Below are 19,047 nucleotides of genomic sequence, written 5' to 3'. Positions count from 1 at the left end.
CAGAGTATCCTCTAGGGCACTGATGTTCCAGTGTGTTTCACACATTCAGCACAGTGGCAGAAGAGTCCCAAGATCCACTATGAGAAGTAAAATTATACAGTGATTTATTTTAAATCTAGAAATATTTTACATTTTTACATTAGTGTGCAGTTCATGATGTCTCAAAATACAGAGTGCAGATACATGTATAAAAGTACAATGTGGGGCTAACCACAGGTCTCAGTAAAGTTACCTTAATTATTTAAGGCATGAAACCCCCCATCTAATATTTGAAAAAATCACATTTAATTACATTCCAAAATTCTTTTATGCAGTTCAGCTAACATTTATTTTTAATTAAATCTGGACCAGTAACAATGCAGATACCCTCATTTCAATCTGATACAGCTCACTACAAAGCCTGTGATAATGTTGAAGAGTTTCACCAGTGAAGCCTGCATATTTTCTTTCACTCTTGAGGGAACTAGCACACATTCTTCATTAAAGAAAACAGAACAATGTCTTACACAAGGTAGTTCTAGGTCCCAGCTGGCAGCAGATGGACAGCCAGGTACTTACTTCAATGCTGCTCAAGCCCTTCCTTTCAGCAGGAGACACAGCTAACACTGGTTATAAACTATTATAGCACCTCTCCACATCGATGTCAGCAAGTATGGTGTGCCTTGGGAATTAGAGTAAAGCTGAACTTCAAGCAATATGCTGTAAATCTACATTCAAAAGTTCATTTGTATAAAAACATTCTGTAGAACATTTCAGAAAAACTCGGGAGACAAACATTGGTGAAATAACATCAATGGCATGACTTACTGAGACTGATGCTGCCTATGAACACTGAATATCCGTGGGGGTTCAGCAACCACCCTGAGTTCATGGCAACTGCGAGAATTTGGACAGCACCTGTGTAACTGAGCCAGGCTACCCTTACTCGACACATCTGACTGTTTTCCACCTTCTTGTCCAGCTATGAAACAGTCAATACCCAGAAGTCTAATACGTCTGCAATCATCTTTCTTGTAAAAAGGGTAGAATTGCTACAGTATTTCCAACACATACCTGAACACAGTAGTTAACATAAACTATGGATGAAACCAAAACATGCCTGCAATGTGAGGCAAAAAGCCACTATTTTGAATATCCAGTCCTCAGACCAACAGCTGGCACATTATTATTTCTAACGCTAACTTGATATATTCTGGTTTGCACCCCTTTTCTTTCTGAAGTGTCATTACTTATCCCCACTAATTGCTGACTTTCTTTTCAGCCCTAAATACTAGTTAAACCAGCAAATAATTCTGCTTTCTAACAAGATGGGAATGCACTCTACACTTCCATTTTTCAATAGAAAAATGTACTGAATATTAGTTCAGTACCTAGGATAGTCATCTGACAATTTCTTTATATCTGCTCTACACTTTGAGCTCTCTAACTATGGGTGCGAATTTGTTCCATTAACATTTGAAGAAAGAATATATGCAAGACAAAATGGAAAACATTAACTACTTCTTCATCCTTCAACATTAGACAGGAGTGAACTACACATTGACATAAGCTCCAGTGTTTTACCTGTAGGAACAAAGAAACACTATGGCTAAAATGAAGAGAGATTCACAGTTAAGGTTCTTTGTGCTACCCAAAACCAGAACAGCCAAGATCCTCCTATCCAGTTAGTGCCAGCAACAACAGCCCTACTGCAGATGCACAGCCTCAGTAGTTAAACCTTCACAGCCAAAGTCATTTCAGGACACAGAGATGGTCCAATATGCTTTGCTGGATGCACTAGGATACAGACAGATCTTGCCTTTTGTTCCCTTGTTTCAAGTTTTTTGTTTCTTTTAACCATTATAAATATTCCCCTTTCTTGTGACTTCTCAGTCAGTTACCAGTGTTTTACACATATTTTCACTGCAGTACTGAGGAAATGCAGGACAATATGTTGGCTAGTGAATTACAATACTCATAACACAATAGCTACATTCAGCTATTTTAATTCCAGTTAGTTGTCCATTAGTCCAACAGCCACAATATGAACCATTTGCAGAGATTAAAAAACCCCACTGTTTTCCAATGTTCAGCACATCAGTCTATTTTAGTCAGTATTCTGTTATAAAACATGAGAATTTCAGTTGACTTTCAAGCAGCATGTCTTGTAACTATACATTTTCACAAAAATATAACCTCTGCTTTTCTAAGTATTTCTACAGATCTGTGGAAAACAGTGGCTCTGATCAGTCAATCAGTGTTTTAAAGAAAATACCATAAAAATATCACATCTAAAAGATCAATGTAATAGTCATCTTTGATTGGACTTAAAATTACTGTGCAGTCAAATCTGATTTTAAAAGTCTGACTAAAAAGACACAAGGATTGAAATATTTACATTACACACATTTTACAATTACAGTGCTATTAAAAAGTGGAATGTTTGAGAATTAAAATATTAACCCTCACAGGGGAGCTCCAGATCAGAGCAGCATCTTCAGTCTGTGTGGTTTTTGAACAGGAGAGGTTTCCCATTAATATTAACATTTTTTTCGTGTGTAGATTATTTCTCTGCCCAATCATCTGTAGAATTATGCTCCTGAACTAGCATCATGCCCCCCAAAGTCATTAAGTTAAGTGTTAAATAACATTCATATTTATAACTATGTGACAGCATGGACTATATATATACACACACAAACACACTTAAAATCTTTGTTGTAAGGGTGATTCTAGGTTAAAAAAGGTGGATTTATGTATAAAAGTAGCTGCTAGAAAAATCTATCTAAAGCCTTAGAATTTAGTATTGACACAGTCTCCATTTCTAGACCACAGAGAAAGAAACTTGAACCATCTTTAGATCCGTTAGATTGGCTCACAAGATGACAAGATGTTCCAGTAATCCGCAACTTCACTGGCAAAGGAAGCAGCCACTGAGGTCTAGAGCTCACATGCATTTACACTACAACTGGGCAGGCCTACACACAATCTCCTTGGGAAGATAACTAGATCAAAAGTCCACTTGTCCCTTGGAACTGCTCTCATCGTAACCAGGTAGAGGGCACCCACTGGGGTTCTGTGTCAAGCTTGTTTATTAACCGAAGTAACTCTTGGTATGCCTTATCAAGGTCAGAATTCACAATTGCTGTATCAAAGTAGTGGCCATTGTTCTGTTCCATCTCCCTTGTCTTCTCTATGATTTCTCTCAACTCTTCTGGCTGCAATGAAAAACAGAAAGTTAGTGTAGGTGTGTAAGCCTCTCACTCACAAAGAGTAGGGAAAGGGAACAACCTGACTTTTTTACACAAATTCTCACGGTGTTGCTATTGGCTGTGGAAGAGTTTACAGTAACACTGAACCATGACACATATTTGAAAGCTAACGGCATTCAAGACAATCCTGTCTGATTGGCTGTAAGTGGCAAACTGTAAATAGCTGCCCCAGGCTGAGGAAAACAAGGAAGATCCAGCACTGCTCACTGCACAACACTGATCTTACAGAGGTTCTTAGATCATGTTTCTAAAAAATCAGCGAGGTTGCTAAGCTCATTATCCTTCCGAAAAAGGCTGGAGATGGCCGAGACAGTGTGAGAGAAAAGTCTGAATCGTGTAGAATAAGACAACATTCCTGCGAAGATGCAGCACCACAAACATGAAACAGCTGAAAGTGACAGCTGTCCTTGGTGGAAATTGTTCAACAGCAATGAGAACAACAGTGACAGTTGTATGTTTAAGTTAACCAAATCACCATAACATCAGGTGAATAACATTGCTGAAAAATGGAATACACCACTTTGGAGCTGGAAGGGACCTTGTCAAAAGCAAGAATATCGCAGATATAGATAAATGTTACAAAGGGAGAAGCAAAAATGTTTTGTGTTCCTTCAGATTTTTTTTACAATTAGATAATAGAAAAGTGTTTGTTTTCCTCTACTGCAACTTGTATTGTAGAAAGAAATATTCAGGTATAATTTTGGAGTCAGTTTTCTAGAGAGAGTATTTTCAAAAGGGACTTCAGGCCTTCAAGACTTTTTCCTTAGTTATTATATACTCTTGATAAAATCAAAGTACCACACAGACATACATACACAAGAAATACCATTTTCTTTATCCATGAGAGCATGTACCCAACTGAAATAAATAAAACTCCAATACAATTAATCAGAAAGAAAACTGGCATTCTTTAACACGAGGAAATGTATTCCTTTTTGTTGCAAATGGATTCCTTGACTTCTGCAATAAAAATCCAGAACCTACAAAAGATGTGTTATTTATACAAAATAAAGTTTCATTAATTGCATAAACATGAAGGAGGAAACATACCCATTTAAAGACTATGATTACATTTGACTCAGAGGCCGGATGGAAAGGAAAAAAGGTAAACAAAATTCTCCCTCTGCTTTAACACTTGGACTTCAAGGTCTTCTAGATCTTTCATCCAAGTAATAAATCACCCTTGCATCAAACAAAGTGAGCAAAACAACACAGCCACAGAACACACTGAGTTATGATCCCTGACCAACAGCCACGCCAGGAGTCCCTTTGAGTTATGCTGGGAAGATTGCTTTTCCTCAGTATGGACTGCATGCATTATGCTCAGTTAGTACTTTGAAGATGCCATGGTGGCAAAGTGCTCCCAATCAATCACTGCAGGGTAGAGTGCAGTTAAAAAGCTGATGATGAACTTATTTCACTGCCCTAGCAATAAACACTTTGTATTTTATAAGTCAGTAAGGAACTTTTCCGAGCTTTCAGATTTCTTGGCTTTCTGCAGAATTACTTTCTCAGTAACTAAACTGGATCTGAACTGGATAAGCTCAAAGCTTGGATATGACTCTGGCTGAAACATGAAAAGTGATCAAGCAGTAAAATAATTTTATCTGAAGTGTTTTGGATTTTCAAGCAAATGCTTTCACAAGAGCAAGTAAATTCTCAGAGGAAAAACAGCAACCCTTTGCTCCACAGAGTTACTCCCAGGTTTACTTGAGGACAAAGCTGAGTTTTTCACAGTTTTGAAATGAAAGTTCCTATCTTTGTACCCAAATGCAGGGACCCCACTACAGAGACATTGTGCCCCAGGATTACTGATTTAGCAGCGCATTCTCTGGTCTAATAGCTCTTGCATCCCATTAGGTTAAAGCATCCTGAACCCTTCCCTCAGTATGGTCTGCCTCCTGACCCAGAGCACACAGATCCCAGCCGCACTCCCTCACTGCAAGGTTAATGTCAGCACCATTACCCTGTCCCACTTCCAAAGAAAGTGCATCCCTTTGTTTACCAAACCTGTCATGGTTTCAGAAATAGTGTAGGACCCCTTACCTTTGGGTTTTTCCCTTCTTTGGCCAATAAAGCACGCAGTCTCTCCTGTGAGGGTGGTGCAACAAATATAATATATGGCTTCAAGTCAGAGTTGCGTAGTGTCTTCAGTGACTGCAGAAATAGGATTTATTACATATTTAACAGTTCCAGCCATGAAAAGGGCATTTAATGATGCATTATGCACATGCTGTAATTGGTAATATACTCTTTAAACATGACAAGTGTACAATATATTAACAGCCTTACAATTAACTGTAGCAGTATTATCATCACCACTAACAGTTCGGCCACATTTTCCTGAGAAATTGATATTCGAACAATTTTTTGCTTTATGGAATGGAAATATTTACTTTTGCTCAAGAATATTCTTCATAACTAAACTGAAGGAACAGATCTCTTGGTATCCAAAAGCAAAGAGAAAGTCACCTACGTTGAAGTAAGTGTCCTTAGAATGCTAAGGAATGGTATCAGCTTTGAACAGAGAGAAAAGCCCTTAAATACTAGAATTTACTTGAAAAATTACAGTTTAACCTTTTCTGTTTTGAAGATTAACATACAAGATATCAGATGAACTACTACTGTATGCACAGCATTCTGCTTTGCCAGGTTACATTTATATTGAGAGACAGGAAATAAAGAGAACCAAACTGTTGTTTGGTTTTTCCAAAAGGCTCATTCTTTGTGTCTCAGAACAAACAACTTGTCTCTCGACTAGATTTTTACAGCTACAGAGTTTGATAAATTTTTAAGGACTTGTAAAGAATTTTCATCTCATGACATGCTTTGCAATACCCATGAACCGTTCTAGTAAAGTATCACATGGTCCCGACTGATGATGATTTACTGATGACTGATAATAGCTTCAGTACTACCAGACTTTACTGATGTGTCTGAGCTTTATGGCTTCTTTTGCAGATTTCTAACAGCAGTAGACCTCACACATATCTATCATATGTATCAGGAAATGGGCTGTGTTCCAGAACTCTGCCTCTTTCCATGTTTGACTAAATTTCCAAGTTGAGGTCTGTAAGCACAGTTTTCCTCTCCATAACCACAAGGTCACAGCTAAACAGCTTTTCAATACTGTTTACATGATATACTTTAATCCTGAACTGGATTTAGAAACTGCATGAATATTCCTGAAAACACACTTTCCATGTATAATCACGATTTCCTCTCCATCTTCAAAAATCTCAGAACTCACAGAATAATTGGAAGACTGAGAGACATAAATCTTATTTTAATTCATTTTTTAAAATTCAGATTGTTTCCAGATACTTAAAGCTGGTGAAAACTCAGGTACTTGTAGCACATAACAATGCGCATATTTGCAAACAAGGAATAAGAAGGTGTATTTATAATACACTGAGTAGAGTCAACTGAACATCACTGAAAGAAAACTTGTAATAAACATGAATATTGACCTCAGAGATACATTCATTGTATATAAACCAAATAGAGCTCTAGAGATTCTCACAGCAGCTTCTACAAATAAACCGTGACAGGCAACATTTTTGCATACCTGGGTATGAAGATTTAAAAGGCATATCTTGCCTGAGTTGATAACTTGCCGCACGGAGTCTATGCTAGTACCATAGAGGTTCTTTTCAAACTCTCCATATTCAATGAACTTCCCTGCAGCTATGTCACTCTCAAACGCCTGTCGGGAAATGAAATGGTAATCCCTGCCAGCTGCCTCATTCTCTCGCCTACTCCGAGTCGTATCTACAAGCAAGAGCGACAAAACAGACATGGAGACAATGATACATCCACAGAACTGAAGAAATCAGCATTTCTCTTAGAAGACATTTTGCTAACCGAGCAAAAAAAATCCCCACCAATATTTGAAATATCCAAGAAATCCATGTGTTTTATTTTCCGCAATAAATGTCCATGGTCAGATTAAGTTGTCAAACTTAATTTACAAATTTCATTTTATCTAGAGAAAAAAAAAGTAAATCATGGAAGGAGTAGTTTTAACTGTGCAGTTGTTCTTCTGAATGTGGAAACAGCTATGAGTTTTTTTACAACAATATATATTGCTAAGCTGTTGTAAACATAATGTAGAGTACATTGACATTAAAAATACAATATCCACTGGAATATAAGAAGTTTGGGAAGGCACTGGAGCCACCTAAATTTAAATTTATTTGGGACAGTTGATTAAAAATTCTTTGCCCAATATAGCAAACTTTTTTTTTAACTTCTGTAACTCACTCCAATTTTATGCAAACTGAATTAAATGCATGGCTTATAAAGGTACTATAACACTATGTCAAGACACTGGATTTACATTAACTTACCTAAGCTATTTTTTGTCATACAAGAGGTCACTTTATTTGTCCATTTTTCAGGAGCTTAATACCTCCTGCTCAAACCCCCCAGGCTCCTAGTTACTCTTCTCAACACAACAGGACTCCTGTCTGCAGACCCTGTTTAGCACACAGGATCTTATCAGCCTGTCGCACTCACGTGGAACGGCAGAGGCAAAGCGATCCACCTCGTTGTTCATCAGCCGCTGCCGCAGCTCGTTCTGGCCACAGTTCTGAGGGCCAATCAGCACAATGGGCCGCTTCCTGTTCGCTGGCTGGTGATACAGTGACATTTCCTCATAGGTCAGAATCTCCTCATTGTCGTAATCTTGAGAGAGAACAACAAAACAGTCACAACTGACTGTGCTAATAGTTACACGTATTGGCGCTCAGGCTGCTCCCCACTCTCTGCCAAGCATCTAATTCCAAGTCAAAGCAGCAGAATCCCAAAGATCATCCCTTGCCCAGTAAGATCAGACCTTTTTTTCCCCCTTCTTGGGAAAGAAAACGCATCTTCACTTGCTCATTACTACGCATCATTACTCATATAAGTAGAAGCACAAATTCAGGAAACGACTTGCTTGGCAAAGAACAAGTTTCTAGTACAAGAACAACACTTGATACCCAACAACAATAATCATCCCAATCCCAAGTACTTGCAAAAGAATATATTATAGCCTACAAAATATTTGTGGAGAAAGTTTCCATTTTCTAAACTTATTTATGCAGAGTGAGATGATATTACGAAATCATAAAAAATTAGTCGATCATTATAAAATTATGAGTGCTTCCCTACCTAAAAAGCTATGACTTTTACTCCTACAATCTGATCTTTATTAAAGACACTAAATGACCCTACAAATCCTGTCACCTCTTTTACATGTTTCACTAAATGCTGTAACAAAACATACTACTGCTCTCACATAGAACTTCATCAGTTAGTATTTCTAATATCATATCCTGAATTTCAGCATTCTTTTCACAGGGCTATTTGTGGAATTTTTTATAATTTCTAAAAAGTACACATACTCTGGAAAAGATGTTGCTTACCATCATTTTTATTTGCATTGTATAAAATCTTCTTCCGTTTCTTTTTGTTTTTCTTCGCACACCAGAGTTTTCCTAAAAATTTTATTTACAAAATAAAAATCATCACAATCAAACAGCTATACAGTAAAAATATTCCTATTCCACCCACTATCTGGATCTTTAAAGTGGCTAATTTATTCTGCAGTTTTGAAAAGATATAATACCCTTCAGCTGATTACAATGGTCTAGTGTATTAAGCAAATGTTGCCTGTCAAGGACTTAAGTGAGTCATGGCAGACAAAATTCTTTAAGACAGAAGGGTTTTCCGCATTCCCTACATCACCCTAATTACACTGCACACAGTTATGATTTATACAACTAATCTAAATTTAGACCTGTAATTACATGAAGACTTTCAAAGACTTTCCCACTTGTATTACAAAAAAACAGAAGAATTTTCTACAACTCCATGACAAGCTTCCATATGTATCACTAATTTGCACCTCCATAAGAGATTTTTATCTTGGAAAGCACATATCCAACCTGATTTTTCAGGCTCCTTGTCTTCTTCTATGGTTTGTTTCATTGCTTCTCTTTGTTGCTGAAAACTTTTTCCTTGATGCATTAAAAAAAAAAGCACAAGAATCATTAACATTTAGAAACCATTTCAATGATTTTCATAATAACTTATTCATTTGACTTTTTCCTAAGCTTTTATATCTCTGAAGGTCCTAGTAGAATAATACATGAGAAATTTTAAAAGAGAGATTAAAATTTAGAAAGAGAAACTAAAATTGTTGCAAAACTTATTACTTAAAAAATATACTCATCAGGGATGACTACATCTTCTCACTATGATGATATAGTTTTCTAATTACTTTTGTATGCCAATTGTATTCTATTTATACTAAATATTTTGAATGTCCTCTGGAACTTCTTTATAAAGACTAGCCTATATTTAAAACAGTGTTTCTCTCAACTTATTCAAACATCATAAAGTAACAGTGTGATATTGTACAGAATTTGAAAAAGTCTTTTGTTTGCTGTGTTTAACAGATCAGCAGATGTTTAATGGACTAAAGTACAATAACACTGCAATGCAAAAATTATAAATTGACTTCAGTGTCTGAAAACCCTGTTACTGGAAGGCCCCCAACAGTAGGAAAGGAAGGAAGCCTGACTGTCACAAGTAACTAAAGCCCTTTGCTAAGGGAAAAGGTGGAGAAAAGTCACCACAAAAGATACTATAACAAGGAGTTTACTTGAACAAAGTAAGAAACCTCACAGCAGTGCCCATCTCCAGAGAACAAGTGGGCTGCAGTCCCAGGTCTCTGCTGCAGCCAGAGGGAACTCTGGATCCAGAGTCCCCAGAGCAAAGGAACAAAGGAAGGGAGTAGTTCTCGAAAGGTGAACTTCAGTGACACCAGTAGCTTTACTCTGTGTTTAACATCTACACGTGGCTATGCCTCTAAAAGTTCAGCTTTCAAGTGAATTACATAACCAGCAGCAGGCTCTGTTGCAAAAGGTTCAAAGTCACAGGCATATTTAAGGCAATCAATATTTAAGGGTATACAAGTCTTTGAAAACCTGAATATTGCTCCTGTGGCTGTAAGAACTACTGACAGTCGAGCTTTTTCTGGAGCTTTATTTACCAGGGATAAGGCCTGCCAATGGCTGGTTATCCTCATCTCCATCTCTGTAAGCCTGCCACCAGTTTGGATCTTCTTGACTGATCACATGGAGAATGTCTCCTTTTTGGAAAGATAGGCCTAACTCTCGGCAGGGGACATAAGGGTCATCAGAGGGATCGTAGTCAAAATGTGCTTTCACGTGTATCTGTGGGAGATCAAATGTACAATCAGAAGACAAACATCCCAGTGAATTCTGATGAATTACACCCCATCTTCCTTGACTGTACTGGATCTCTGGTATATAAAAACTCCAAGGTTCTATAAAATGCAAACTTGTCTGGGGCATGCAGGAGCACTGGAATGAAAACACTACCTAGGTTAGCAATGGCAATGACACAGTTGTGCAAGGTTGGACATAAAGGCTTGAATTGAACTCTTGTTAATTCTAAAGTCCATGCAATTTCCTCACCATTCTAGGAGGCACCCCCACCTCGAGCTACTGATTTAAGTTCTTGGCATTCAACCATTATCAGAGGTATTCTGATAGGTTAAAATACCTAATAAACACACAGACTGAAGCCCATTTGCTGGACTTTGAGTGAAGTTTCACTTGTACAATATTTTGTCCCCAGTCATTTATGTGTGGGCATTCTTTCTTCAAAAGGTTAAAACAGTCTCTGGAAAACTATGTTGACAAAAAGATAATAAACAAAGCTTTCAGTATACAAACTTTTCCTCCCAAAGCACATATGCAAGTTCCATCAATCCAATTTTTTAATACATACATGCCTATATGTATATGTAAAAAAAAAGAAATTAGTAAATTCAAAACAAATTCAGAATCACCTGAAGTTCTACTTGCACAATTTCCTACTATTTTAGAAACTCAGTTAAAATAATACTAAGAATTTCAGCTTAAGACACCAACCATTTTCAACGTTTAATTCAGATGTCAGTCTGGTAACAATTAAATCAATTTAAATGGTTAACTTTTGGTTTTGTTCCACAGTGTAATCACCTTACAGAGGAAGAATGTTCTACACATTACTGGTAAAATCAAGTACATATCACCAAGTCCAAGAGCACGTGTAGAGCTACTTACCACTGTCTCCTTCACAGGAGGTGGTTTGCTCTGCTGACTGGGAATCAAGACAAAGGTCAGAGTACCATGCATGTCGGCCTGGGAGGAGAAACAGACTCTTCATGTACAGTATCAAAATATGGCTTGACCATAAGACTTTTAATAAATAACATATTGTAGAAAATGCTTTAAAAATTCCCATAAAGGGTTGTTCCTAACAGTGCATCATGTACCCTTTAACTAGTTTCAAATGGATGGCCCAGATACAGGTGCAGTGATTTGGTCAGGCTAGAAAGTCAAATGTTGATACAAAATTTTAGAAGCCCAGCATTCAATAAAATATTTCTCTTTGAAATGGACCAGGTGCAATTCTGTCAAGCAGACTTAGGAAAAATGGATAACAATATTCTATTGCTCTGTTCAGAAATACCAACAAGTAGATCTACACTGGGAAGAAAAAATACATTAAAAATATTATTTTTCTAAAATTGTTTAAAGGGAGCAGTACTTTCAAATCTAAACATTTCTGCTATGATTTCATGTTGCTAACATTGCTAAAGAATACAAAACACTGTTTAAAAATTTAACTAATATACTCAAATCCTGCATATGTAAGGTACTTGAGATCAACATTGTAGTCACCCTTGCTAAGAAAGTAGACCATAATAAATGTCCTGTCTTTAAAGAATTCTACTTTGATTGCATACTTTTGCATGCAGAGTATGTTTGCACATATAACAAGTATCTAGAAAAAATGCAAGTGCCAACCTGTGACAAAGTCTACAGGTGTTTCACTTTCTGTACACCATTCTATGAAGAGTAACAAAAAATTTATCTGGTATAAAACAGAAGTAAATGCATCTATCTCAAAAAATTCAGACCTAAGGCTTAAACACAACTGCACATAACATGATGAGGCTGCAGGAAAACAAAATCCACTATTTTCAGTCAGCACGCATAGTTCCATGAGGAATGTATCTAATCTCACAGCAATCATGTGAAGAGTCTAATCTAAAGTCACATGTAGTTTGTTATCACTTGAGTAGCAAGTAATGAGGCAAAATTAAGGAGGAAAGTAAGTAATTTCCTTCTCTTTTTAAGTATTTTGTGGGGTCTGAAATATTTTAAAACTTTACTGCCACATTAAAAAATACAAATGACAATATATAAAGAATTAAAAGTATTATTTTAAATTAATTGTATTCAAAACGTATTTTAAAAAACCACATAAGGTTGTGTTTATGTTTTTTTAATTTTCAGCAATTAAATTTCTCCTATGCTAATCTATTGTGGCTTGAAATCTTTTATTCTTTAACCCTAAATTGCAGGAGCTGCTCAGAAGCAAAATAAGCTCTCTGCAGAGAACTAAACTGCCAGAGTTGAATTACCTGTTAATCACCTACCAAACACTATTTCCGGATGTACAGGACTTAGCTAAATATGGCTTAAAAAAAAAAACAAAGCCAAAACCAGATGGCAATGGAGACAATTACGTATCTTAGATGTCTCTGATCCAAAAAACATTTGGACATTGACGGCTCTCCAAAGAACTGTAAGCATTTTTTATATGGCTTAAAAATTAAAAACAACAAAAACCACCAAACCCCACACGTTTCTTCCTCTACTTCCTTACACTTGACCTCATTGCATGAATTAACTTAAAAATTCTACCAACAATTTTCAGAAAAATATGTCCAACTGAAGATGGAAATTGTCCATTAAAAACTAGTGTCTTAGTGTACCATAAGACAACTTCATGTCTGGATATTGCTGCTTATTCTTCCTAAAATGACACAATTTACAGCAGAATCCAGGTCTTTGCCCTGATTGTGATATGTCCGTAGAGCATAAAAAGTACTACTAAGTTATTTGAAGATTTATTAAATATATTTCTCCTCACTTTTTCCCCCCAAAACCCTATTAAATAAGTGCTTATTCATATTTCCAATATTTTGTGCCAAAGTTACAAGCTCACTTCTAAAAAACTTGTCATTTTCATCTCTTTTTACTTTGACAGAATGGTCTTGCCTGCTGCAATTGGACTGTTGATTCATAGTCAGGTTCTGGGTGTCCCATCTTGGACACTGATCCAAAGTAGGTGCCAGGTAAAAAGTGTGTGTGTGGCTCGGCTTCGTGAATGAAGATTTGGGATGGGCTCTCCCCACGTGGGTGTGCCTTTCCAGCCTGCGCAGTGGATTTTTTAGGTGAGGCTCAGCGTGCACAGAACTGGCCCCACCCTTTAACTCCTCAGGTTCATCTGCCACGGCTGAGCGAGCTTGGACAGTGCCAGTGAAGTTCCTCAGGACTAGAACCTACAGCCCCCGGCATTTCCCAGGAGGTCTCCCATCCAAGTACTAATCCGGGGCTGACCCTGCTTAGCTTCCGAGATCTGACGGGATCAGATGTCAGGGAGGCATTTAACTGCTGCTAAAAAGTGTAGAACAAGTGCAACTGGGCAACAGAAAATACTGGTAATTGCCATCTTTTGACATTCAGTCTCACAGGGCCTTTTTGAGAGTGAGTATCTCTGCATTTACCAGTTCCTGATGGATTTTTTGCCTAGCTGCTTTTGAAGTGAAGTATAATCTTGTCATGAATGGTGTAATAAACAGAAAAATGTCTATGTTAGTAAACTGCTAGACAAAAGGGCTTTTATTAGGAGGGAAAGAGTAAGAAGTCTAGTAATGTAAAGGTCCCATGTGACACAATTTGTGGTGGGTTAAGTCCAGTCTGGCCAGAAACTTCAGGGCAGGACAGAGAATCACATGACCAAATGCAAGAAAAAATCCTCATGGGTCAAGGGAAAGACAGTTTAATAAATGAAGGGGAAAAATTCCACCCCAACAAGTACTGCAAAAGCAATCACTTGCCACCCAATTTTTACCGCTCTGTATGATGCTACATGGCAAAACTCATCCCTGTGGTCAATTCGGGTCAGGTGTCCCAGCTCTGTCCCCTCCCAACCTCGCACTCACCCCAGCCTACTTGCAGGCAGGGCATAGACTGAGAAGCAGAGAAGGCCTTGACAGTGTGCAAGCACTCTTCAGCAATAGCTCAAACCCTGGTGCATTATCAACACTGCTTCAGTCTAAAACCAGCCTAAAACAAAGTATCATAAAAGCCGCTATGAAGAAAATCACCTCCATCCCAGCCACACACTGTCACAATCACACAGCCACACATTTATTAACTGTGGCTTCAACCAGAGACAAAGATGAAAAATCATGGCTTTTCAGAGCTAAACAAAGGTTGTTTTAGAAATCATTAGAAGTTAAGTCTAAAGGTAATAGCTTGATTCTTCCAAATTTGTAGGCTTCATTTTTGCAGATAACTGTCCTTACGTTTATCAATATCATCTTATGCATCGTAAAGAACACTTGAAATGACCCTTCATGTATAAACACCAACCCCCAGACTGAATGTACTTTTGAAGCTAAATTATGAGTAACACAACAAGCAGAGCGAACAGGCTTTAGACTTATGAAATGAATATTTACTGCACAGAAAACAACAAGTGTTCCAACTCACCAGCAAGTCAAAAACTTCATTGACATCTTTTCCACGAATCTCAATGCCATTGATCTCCAGAACTTCATCCCCTTCATGTAACAGCCCACTCTTCTCTGCAGCACCTCCTTTGACTATTCGACTAATGATAACAGAATCCATTTCATTGCGAACAGTAGCACCCTGTGTAGTAGCAACACATTCTGAATTTATTACATATGTGAAACTCAAAGCCATCTATTATGTACACTCCAAGCCTGTCAAGGAACTATGCAGAAAAGAATGCAAGTAACAGCTCAGATGCATATACCCAGTGCTCCAGACCAAAACCCACTGCTTAACTCCTTCCAGCTACATTAAAGACCAAAGCATTTAATTGCTCCATGTCACAACATTCATTATTTTATTTCAGAAACATAGTCCTAAGGATACACTCATTTTAAAGATGCAAATAGAAGATGATAACCACTAAAAAACAAAACAAAACAAAACCAAAACTAGAAGCCAACCAACCTAAAAACCCACACCTGGTTGGCACAAGGCTCTAAGCTCCCCTTCAGCCAAGCTTGGGATAGTGACTCACGTCAAGGAGATCTGTCCAAATCCAAGCTGACAGAAGTCACATGGATTTTACATGTTTGTATGGCTACTGCTAAACTGAGTTAAACACAGGTCTACCGTCTGTGACTGTTTGTCACTTTGGAGGGAAGGAAGGGCGAGTTTTTACATATTAAACACCACCTTCATTTTCAAATTCCAAAAGTTTCACAGCAACCTGAAATGGACAAAAGAAGCTGACTTCCTTTACATACAGCTTAGTGAGCACCAGTACTTACCAATGGAATATCCCGAGCTTTCTCAATGCGAACTATTTTAACCGTCTCCCCTCCATACATGCCAACATTCTCATAAATTTTTTCATCTGTCACAGGCTCTGGTTGCATTTCTTGTTCTGCAACTTTATCATGAGCCAGTAAAAGTGCCTAGTGTTAAACAAAATCAGCTCAGTTACAGAAAATGTCACACTTGATATGTAAACAAAAGAGTAGAGTTCAACAATATTCTGCAATTTCAACAGTCTCTGCAGGTTACAGAATATTACAAACTTGCTCAAGCAATTAAAAAATAATTTATCACAGTTATGTGGCACCTACTGCTTTTCAAAACTTTCCTTTCAGATTGGAAAATAATAAAAAAAACAATTTTGAACAGAACTGTGATGGTACTTCTAGCTTCCCTGTACTAAAACCCCTCAGACACCAGTTTACTGTGCATGTGACTTCAAACTCAGACACAGTAAGTTTTGTGGTGAAAACTACCTTTACATCACCACTCCAGCATAAAATTCCCGTTATTCACCCTATGAAACAACTGTTAAAGGTAAAAACACATAAGCAAAGCAGTGTTGCCCTGTCCCTACTGATCAGCTGCTACATTGTTTATGTGTAAATTACCCTGGAATACTTGTAGACTGTAGCAAGGCTGAATACAATCATGAGCTACAATTCACAAGAAATACCCATTAGTTTCTGAAAATTGGAAACTCCTCATTCTAGAAAAATGAGAGTTGAGGAATAAAATCCATCCTTGCACAGTCAGCCCAAGAGAGTATAACCTATTTTTTGCAAATGAAAACACCATCAAGAGATACATCCATTAGATTAGAAGTTTCATTTTGTTTTACCTGCATGTGAGGGGCATTCAGCAAAGCATTAAGCTCCTGCCCATCCTTATGGTGGCTGGGTTTCAAAACACTTTGTACCTAGAAAGAAATCAAGTAGTAAAACTCTTAATCTACCCAGTCATTTATCAGCCTTTCCCCTCTACTCAAGCACAACCCCCTGCTTGCCATTACTCAGTTTACTTACACTGGCTGTGGATTGAACTTATACTGGAACACAACAGGAAAACATGCAATGAGACCACAGGACTAATCCAGCACATCTTGCCTCAGTAATTATCTACCAAATCTAAGCTGGTACTCAGTACATCACACAGATTTGTCAATACCAGAGACTGGCAATGAGCTCACACTTCACTAAGATGCACATAAAAAAAATTAAACTCTAGAAAGTTAGTGATTTCATGTTAGTGAAATCAGTCACAATGAAGTGCATTATGTGAATATGCTGGACTTTTAAATTGCAGCAATTTCTTGCTTACGTGACTAGCCTTCCTCTTCCCTAAAAGCGGACTACAATATCCTTATTATGCAAACTATTTCCATCAACATCAAGGCCAGAGATTCCAAGACAGGTTTTGCAAAGCATCCGGAGCTCCTGTTTCAGGAAGCACACATCAAAACCTCAAAAGGCCCCTCCCTGAAAACCTGGTTTCATCAGAGAATCAAGAAACCAAAGGTTTCCAAGAGAAAATAATTAAGCTTTTTGTATTGTCTAACAATACCTAAAGGTCTGGAAAGCCTCTGTTCTAGGAGGAATTATTTACAGAAATGACAACAACTCTCTTGGATGCTGCCAGATGACAACAATAAAAACAGTCAAGATAATTTTTAATTCTCCTAGAAGCCTCTAAATGAACTGCTCTGATGGAGCAAGATCCTCACATTGCCAACCAAACACTGCCACATAGAACAAGTTCACATGCTTAGCAATAAACCTGGTGTAACCTCCAAAACTCTTCCTTCTGACATCCCTAGAGCATGTCTCATGGTGAACAAATGTACTGTAGCATAGAAGAGCCAAACAAGAAGACAGAATTAAGTAATTTTTTTAAGTGATTTCTTTAAAACCATAGCCAACAGAAAGAATTCAGCTTCACAGAAGCCTGATTTTAGTCACAGCTCTGAATTAGCCAGGAAACTATTCCGCCTGGCTTAGACTGAATTTAGGGTGTCAAAACAGATAGAGCACTGTCGAAGACATATTTCATTAACAAGTTCTCCTGTGTAAAGAAAAAAGATTCTTCTATACAAAAGACTTTCTCACAGAGATTTATTTAAGATCTCTTACTTTCAAGGGGCTTTGAATTCCTTTCTTGAAGAAACCACAAGAAGCTTTAAAACCCTGTTTATCCAATCTTTATGACCTTTTCACAGGAAAACCTACTCAGAGAGCAACCTGGAAGTCCTGCAAGAAAGACAACCTTCTGAATGCCAGGTCAGAGGCTGGGGACTTGACAGTGGAAAAGAAAGCAACCTGGTCCAACCAGTTATTCTGTTTACAGTGAACATCCTCTATTCAAAGCTGAATTTCTGCTTTGAATAATGTGATTATTCAAAACTTTAATAGCTCCCTACTCCTTTAAGAGAAAGATACATCTCTTATTTGTTTACTTAATGAAGTGGCAAGAAAGCTTCAAGCTACCAAATAAAACACTTATCACACCAGTACTGCTGCATGTCAGGGTCCTTTGCAACACATGGTAATGAATCCCACAGCTTTATCAGACTAAGAAATTTGAAGTAGGCTGTTGTTCCAGAAGCAATAGACTACACAGAGCATAGGCAATCCACACCAAATATGTGGCAATAATTGTATTTTCTTAACTCTTCAGTTTTTATTCTGTTTTTATTGTTAATTATGTTCACTTTAGTTCAAGCAGCCCCTCCAAAGCTATCATGTTGTTTTCCTTATTCATACCACAGTCTAGAGGCATGTCCTGGAGTGATATTAAATAATCAGAATTCAACTGCAGCTACAAAATCCTGCTGTTTACTCTCAGGCGACCAAGACTGTCAGATGGAATATATCTACACCAGAAGTTACAAGCTTCCAGTGTATCCCCTCAACAGTACTGATTTGGTTTATTTGCCCAAATTCGCAGAAGCAAAGAGTAACAAATCCGAAACATTTAGAAATATAGCCTTATAAATGGAGCCTATTGAGTATATCTAATAGCAAGAACGCCTTTAAAGTATCTGCTACATGCTGTTACTGGCCAAAAATTATACACTGTCCTGAATGCTGCATCAAATATTCTTACAAGGTCAAGATTCAAACCATGTTCCCATAATCCTTGCCCCCATCTTGGTCAAGTTTAAATGGATTTAAAATCAATTTAATTACACTTGATGTTTACTGGCTATTTTTATTTAAGACTTGGAGTACACCCCATTACATGAAGATAAGCTTTCTCAAATAAATTCCTTAGGTTCAAGTGCTTCATTCCACCTTTTAAATTCAATTAAAGTTTCATAAAAAAAAGAAAAAAAACACACACAAAAAAGG

General features: G+C 37.5%; 1 protein-coding gene across 3 annotated transcripts in view; it reads right to left on the bottom strand.

Annotated features, from left to right (window-relative positions):
* Positions 1-87: 87 nt before the first annotated feature.
* Positions 88-19,047, bottom strand: part of PALS1 (protein associated with LIN7 1, MAGUK p55 family member) — a 56,549-nt gene continuing 37,589 nt past the window's right edge. For all 3 annotated transcript variants that reach the window (XM_071558111.1, XM_071558110.1, XM_071558112.1), the window contains exons 4-14: positions 16,542-16,619; positions 15,694-15,840; positions 14,879-15,040; positions 11,372-11,449; positions 10,291-10,474; positions 9,182-9,253; positions 8,660-8,731; positions 7,770-7,937; positions 6,820-7,022; positions 5,298-5,408; positions 88-3,197 (exon numbers count right to left, since the gene is read on the bottom strand). In XM_071558111.1, coding sequence (XP_071414212.1) covers positions 3,021-3,197; positions 5,298-5,408; positions 6,820-7,022; positions 7,770-7,937; positions 8,660-8,731; positions 9,182-9,253; positions 10,291-10,474; positions 11,372-11,449; positions 14,879-15,040; positions 15,694-15,840; positions 16,542-16,619 — 1,452 coding nt within the window. In that variant the 3' untranslated portion in view covers positions 88-3,020. The remainder of the gene's footprint in view (positions 3,198-5,297; positions 5,409-6,819; positions 7,023-7,769; positions 7,938-8,659; positions 8,732-9,181; positions 9,254-10,290; positions 10,475-11,371; positions 11,450-14,878; positions 15,041-15,693; positions 15,841-16,541; positions 16,620-19,047) is intronic.

This window comes from Pithys albifrons, chromosome 6 (assembly GCF_047495875.1).
Source record: "Pithys albifrons albifrons isolate INPA30051 chromosome 6, PitAlb_v1, whole genome shotgun sequence".
Taxonomy (NCBI): domain Eukaryota; kingdom Metazoa; phylum Chordata; class Aves; order Passeriformes; family Thamnophilidae; genus Pithys; species Pithys albifrons.
This window is presented reverse-complemented; position numbering and strand designations above follow the sequence as displayed.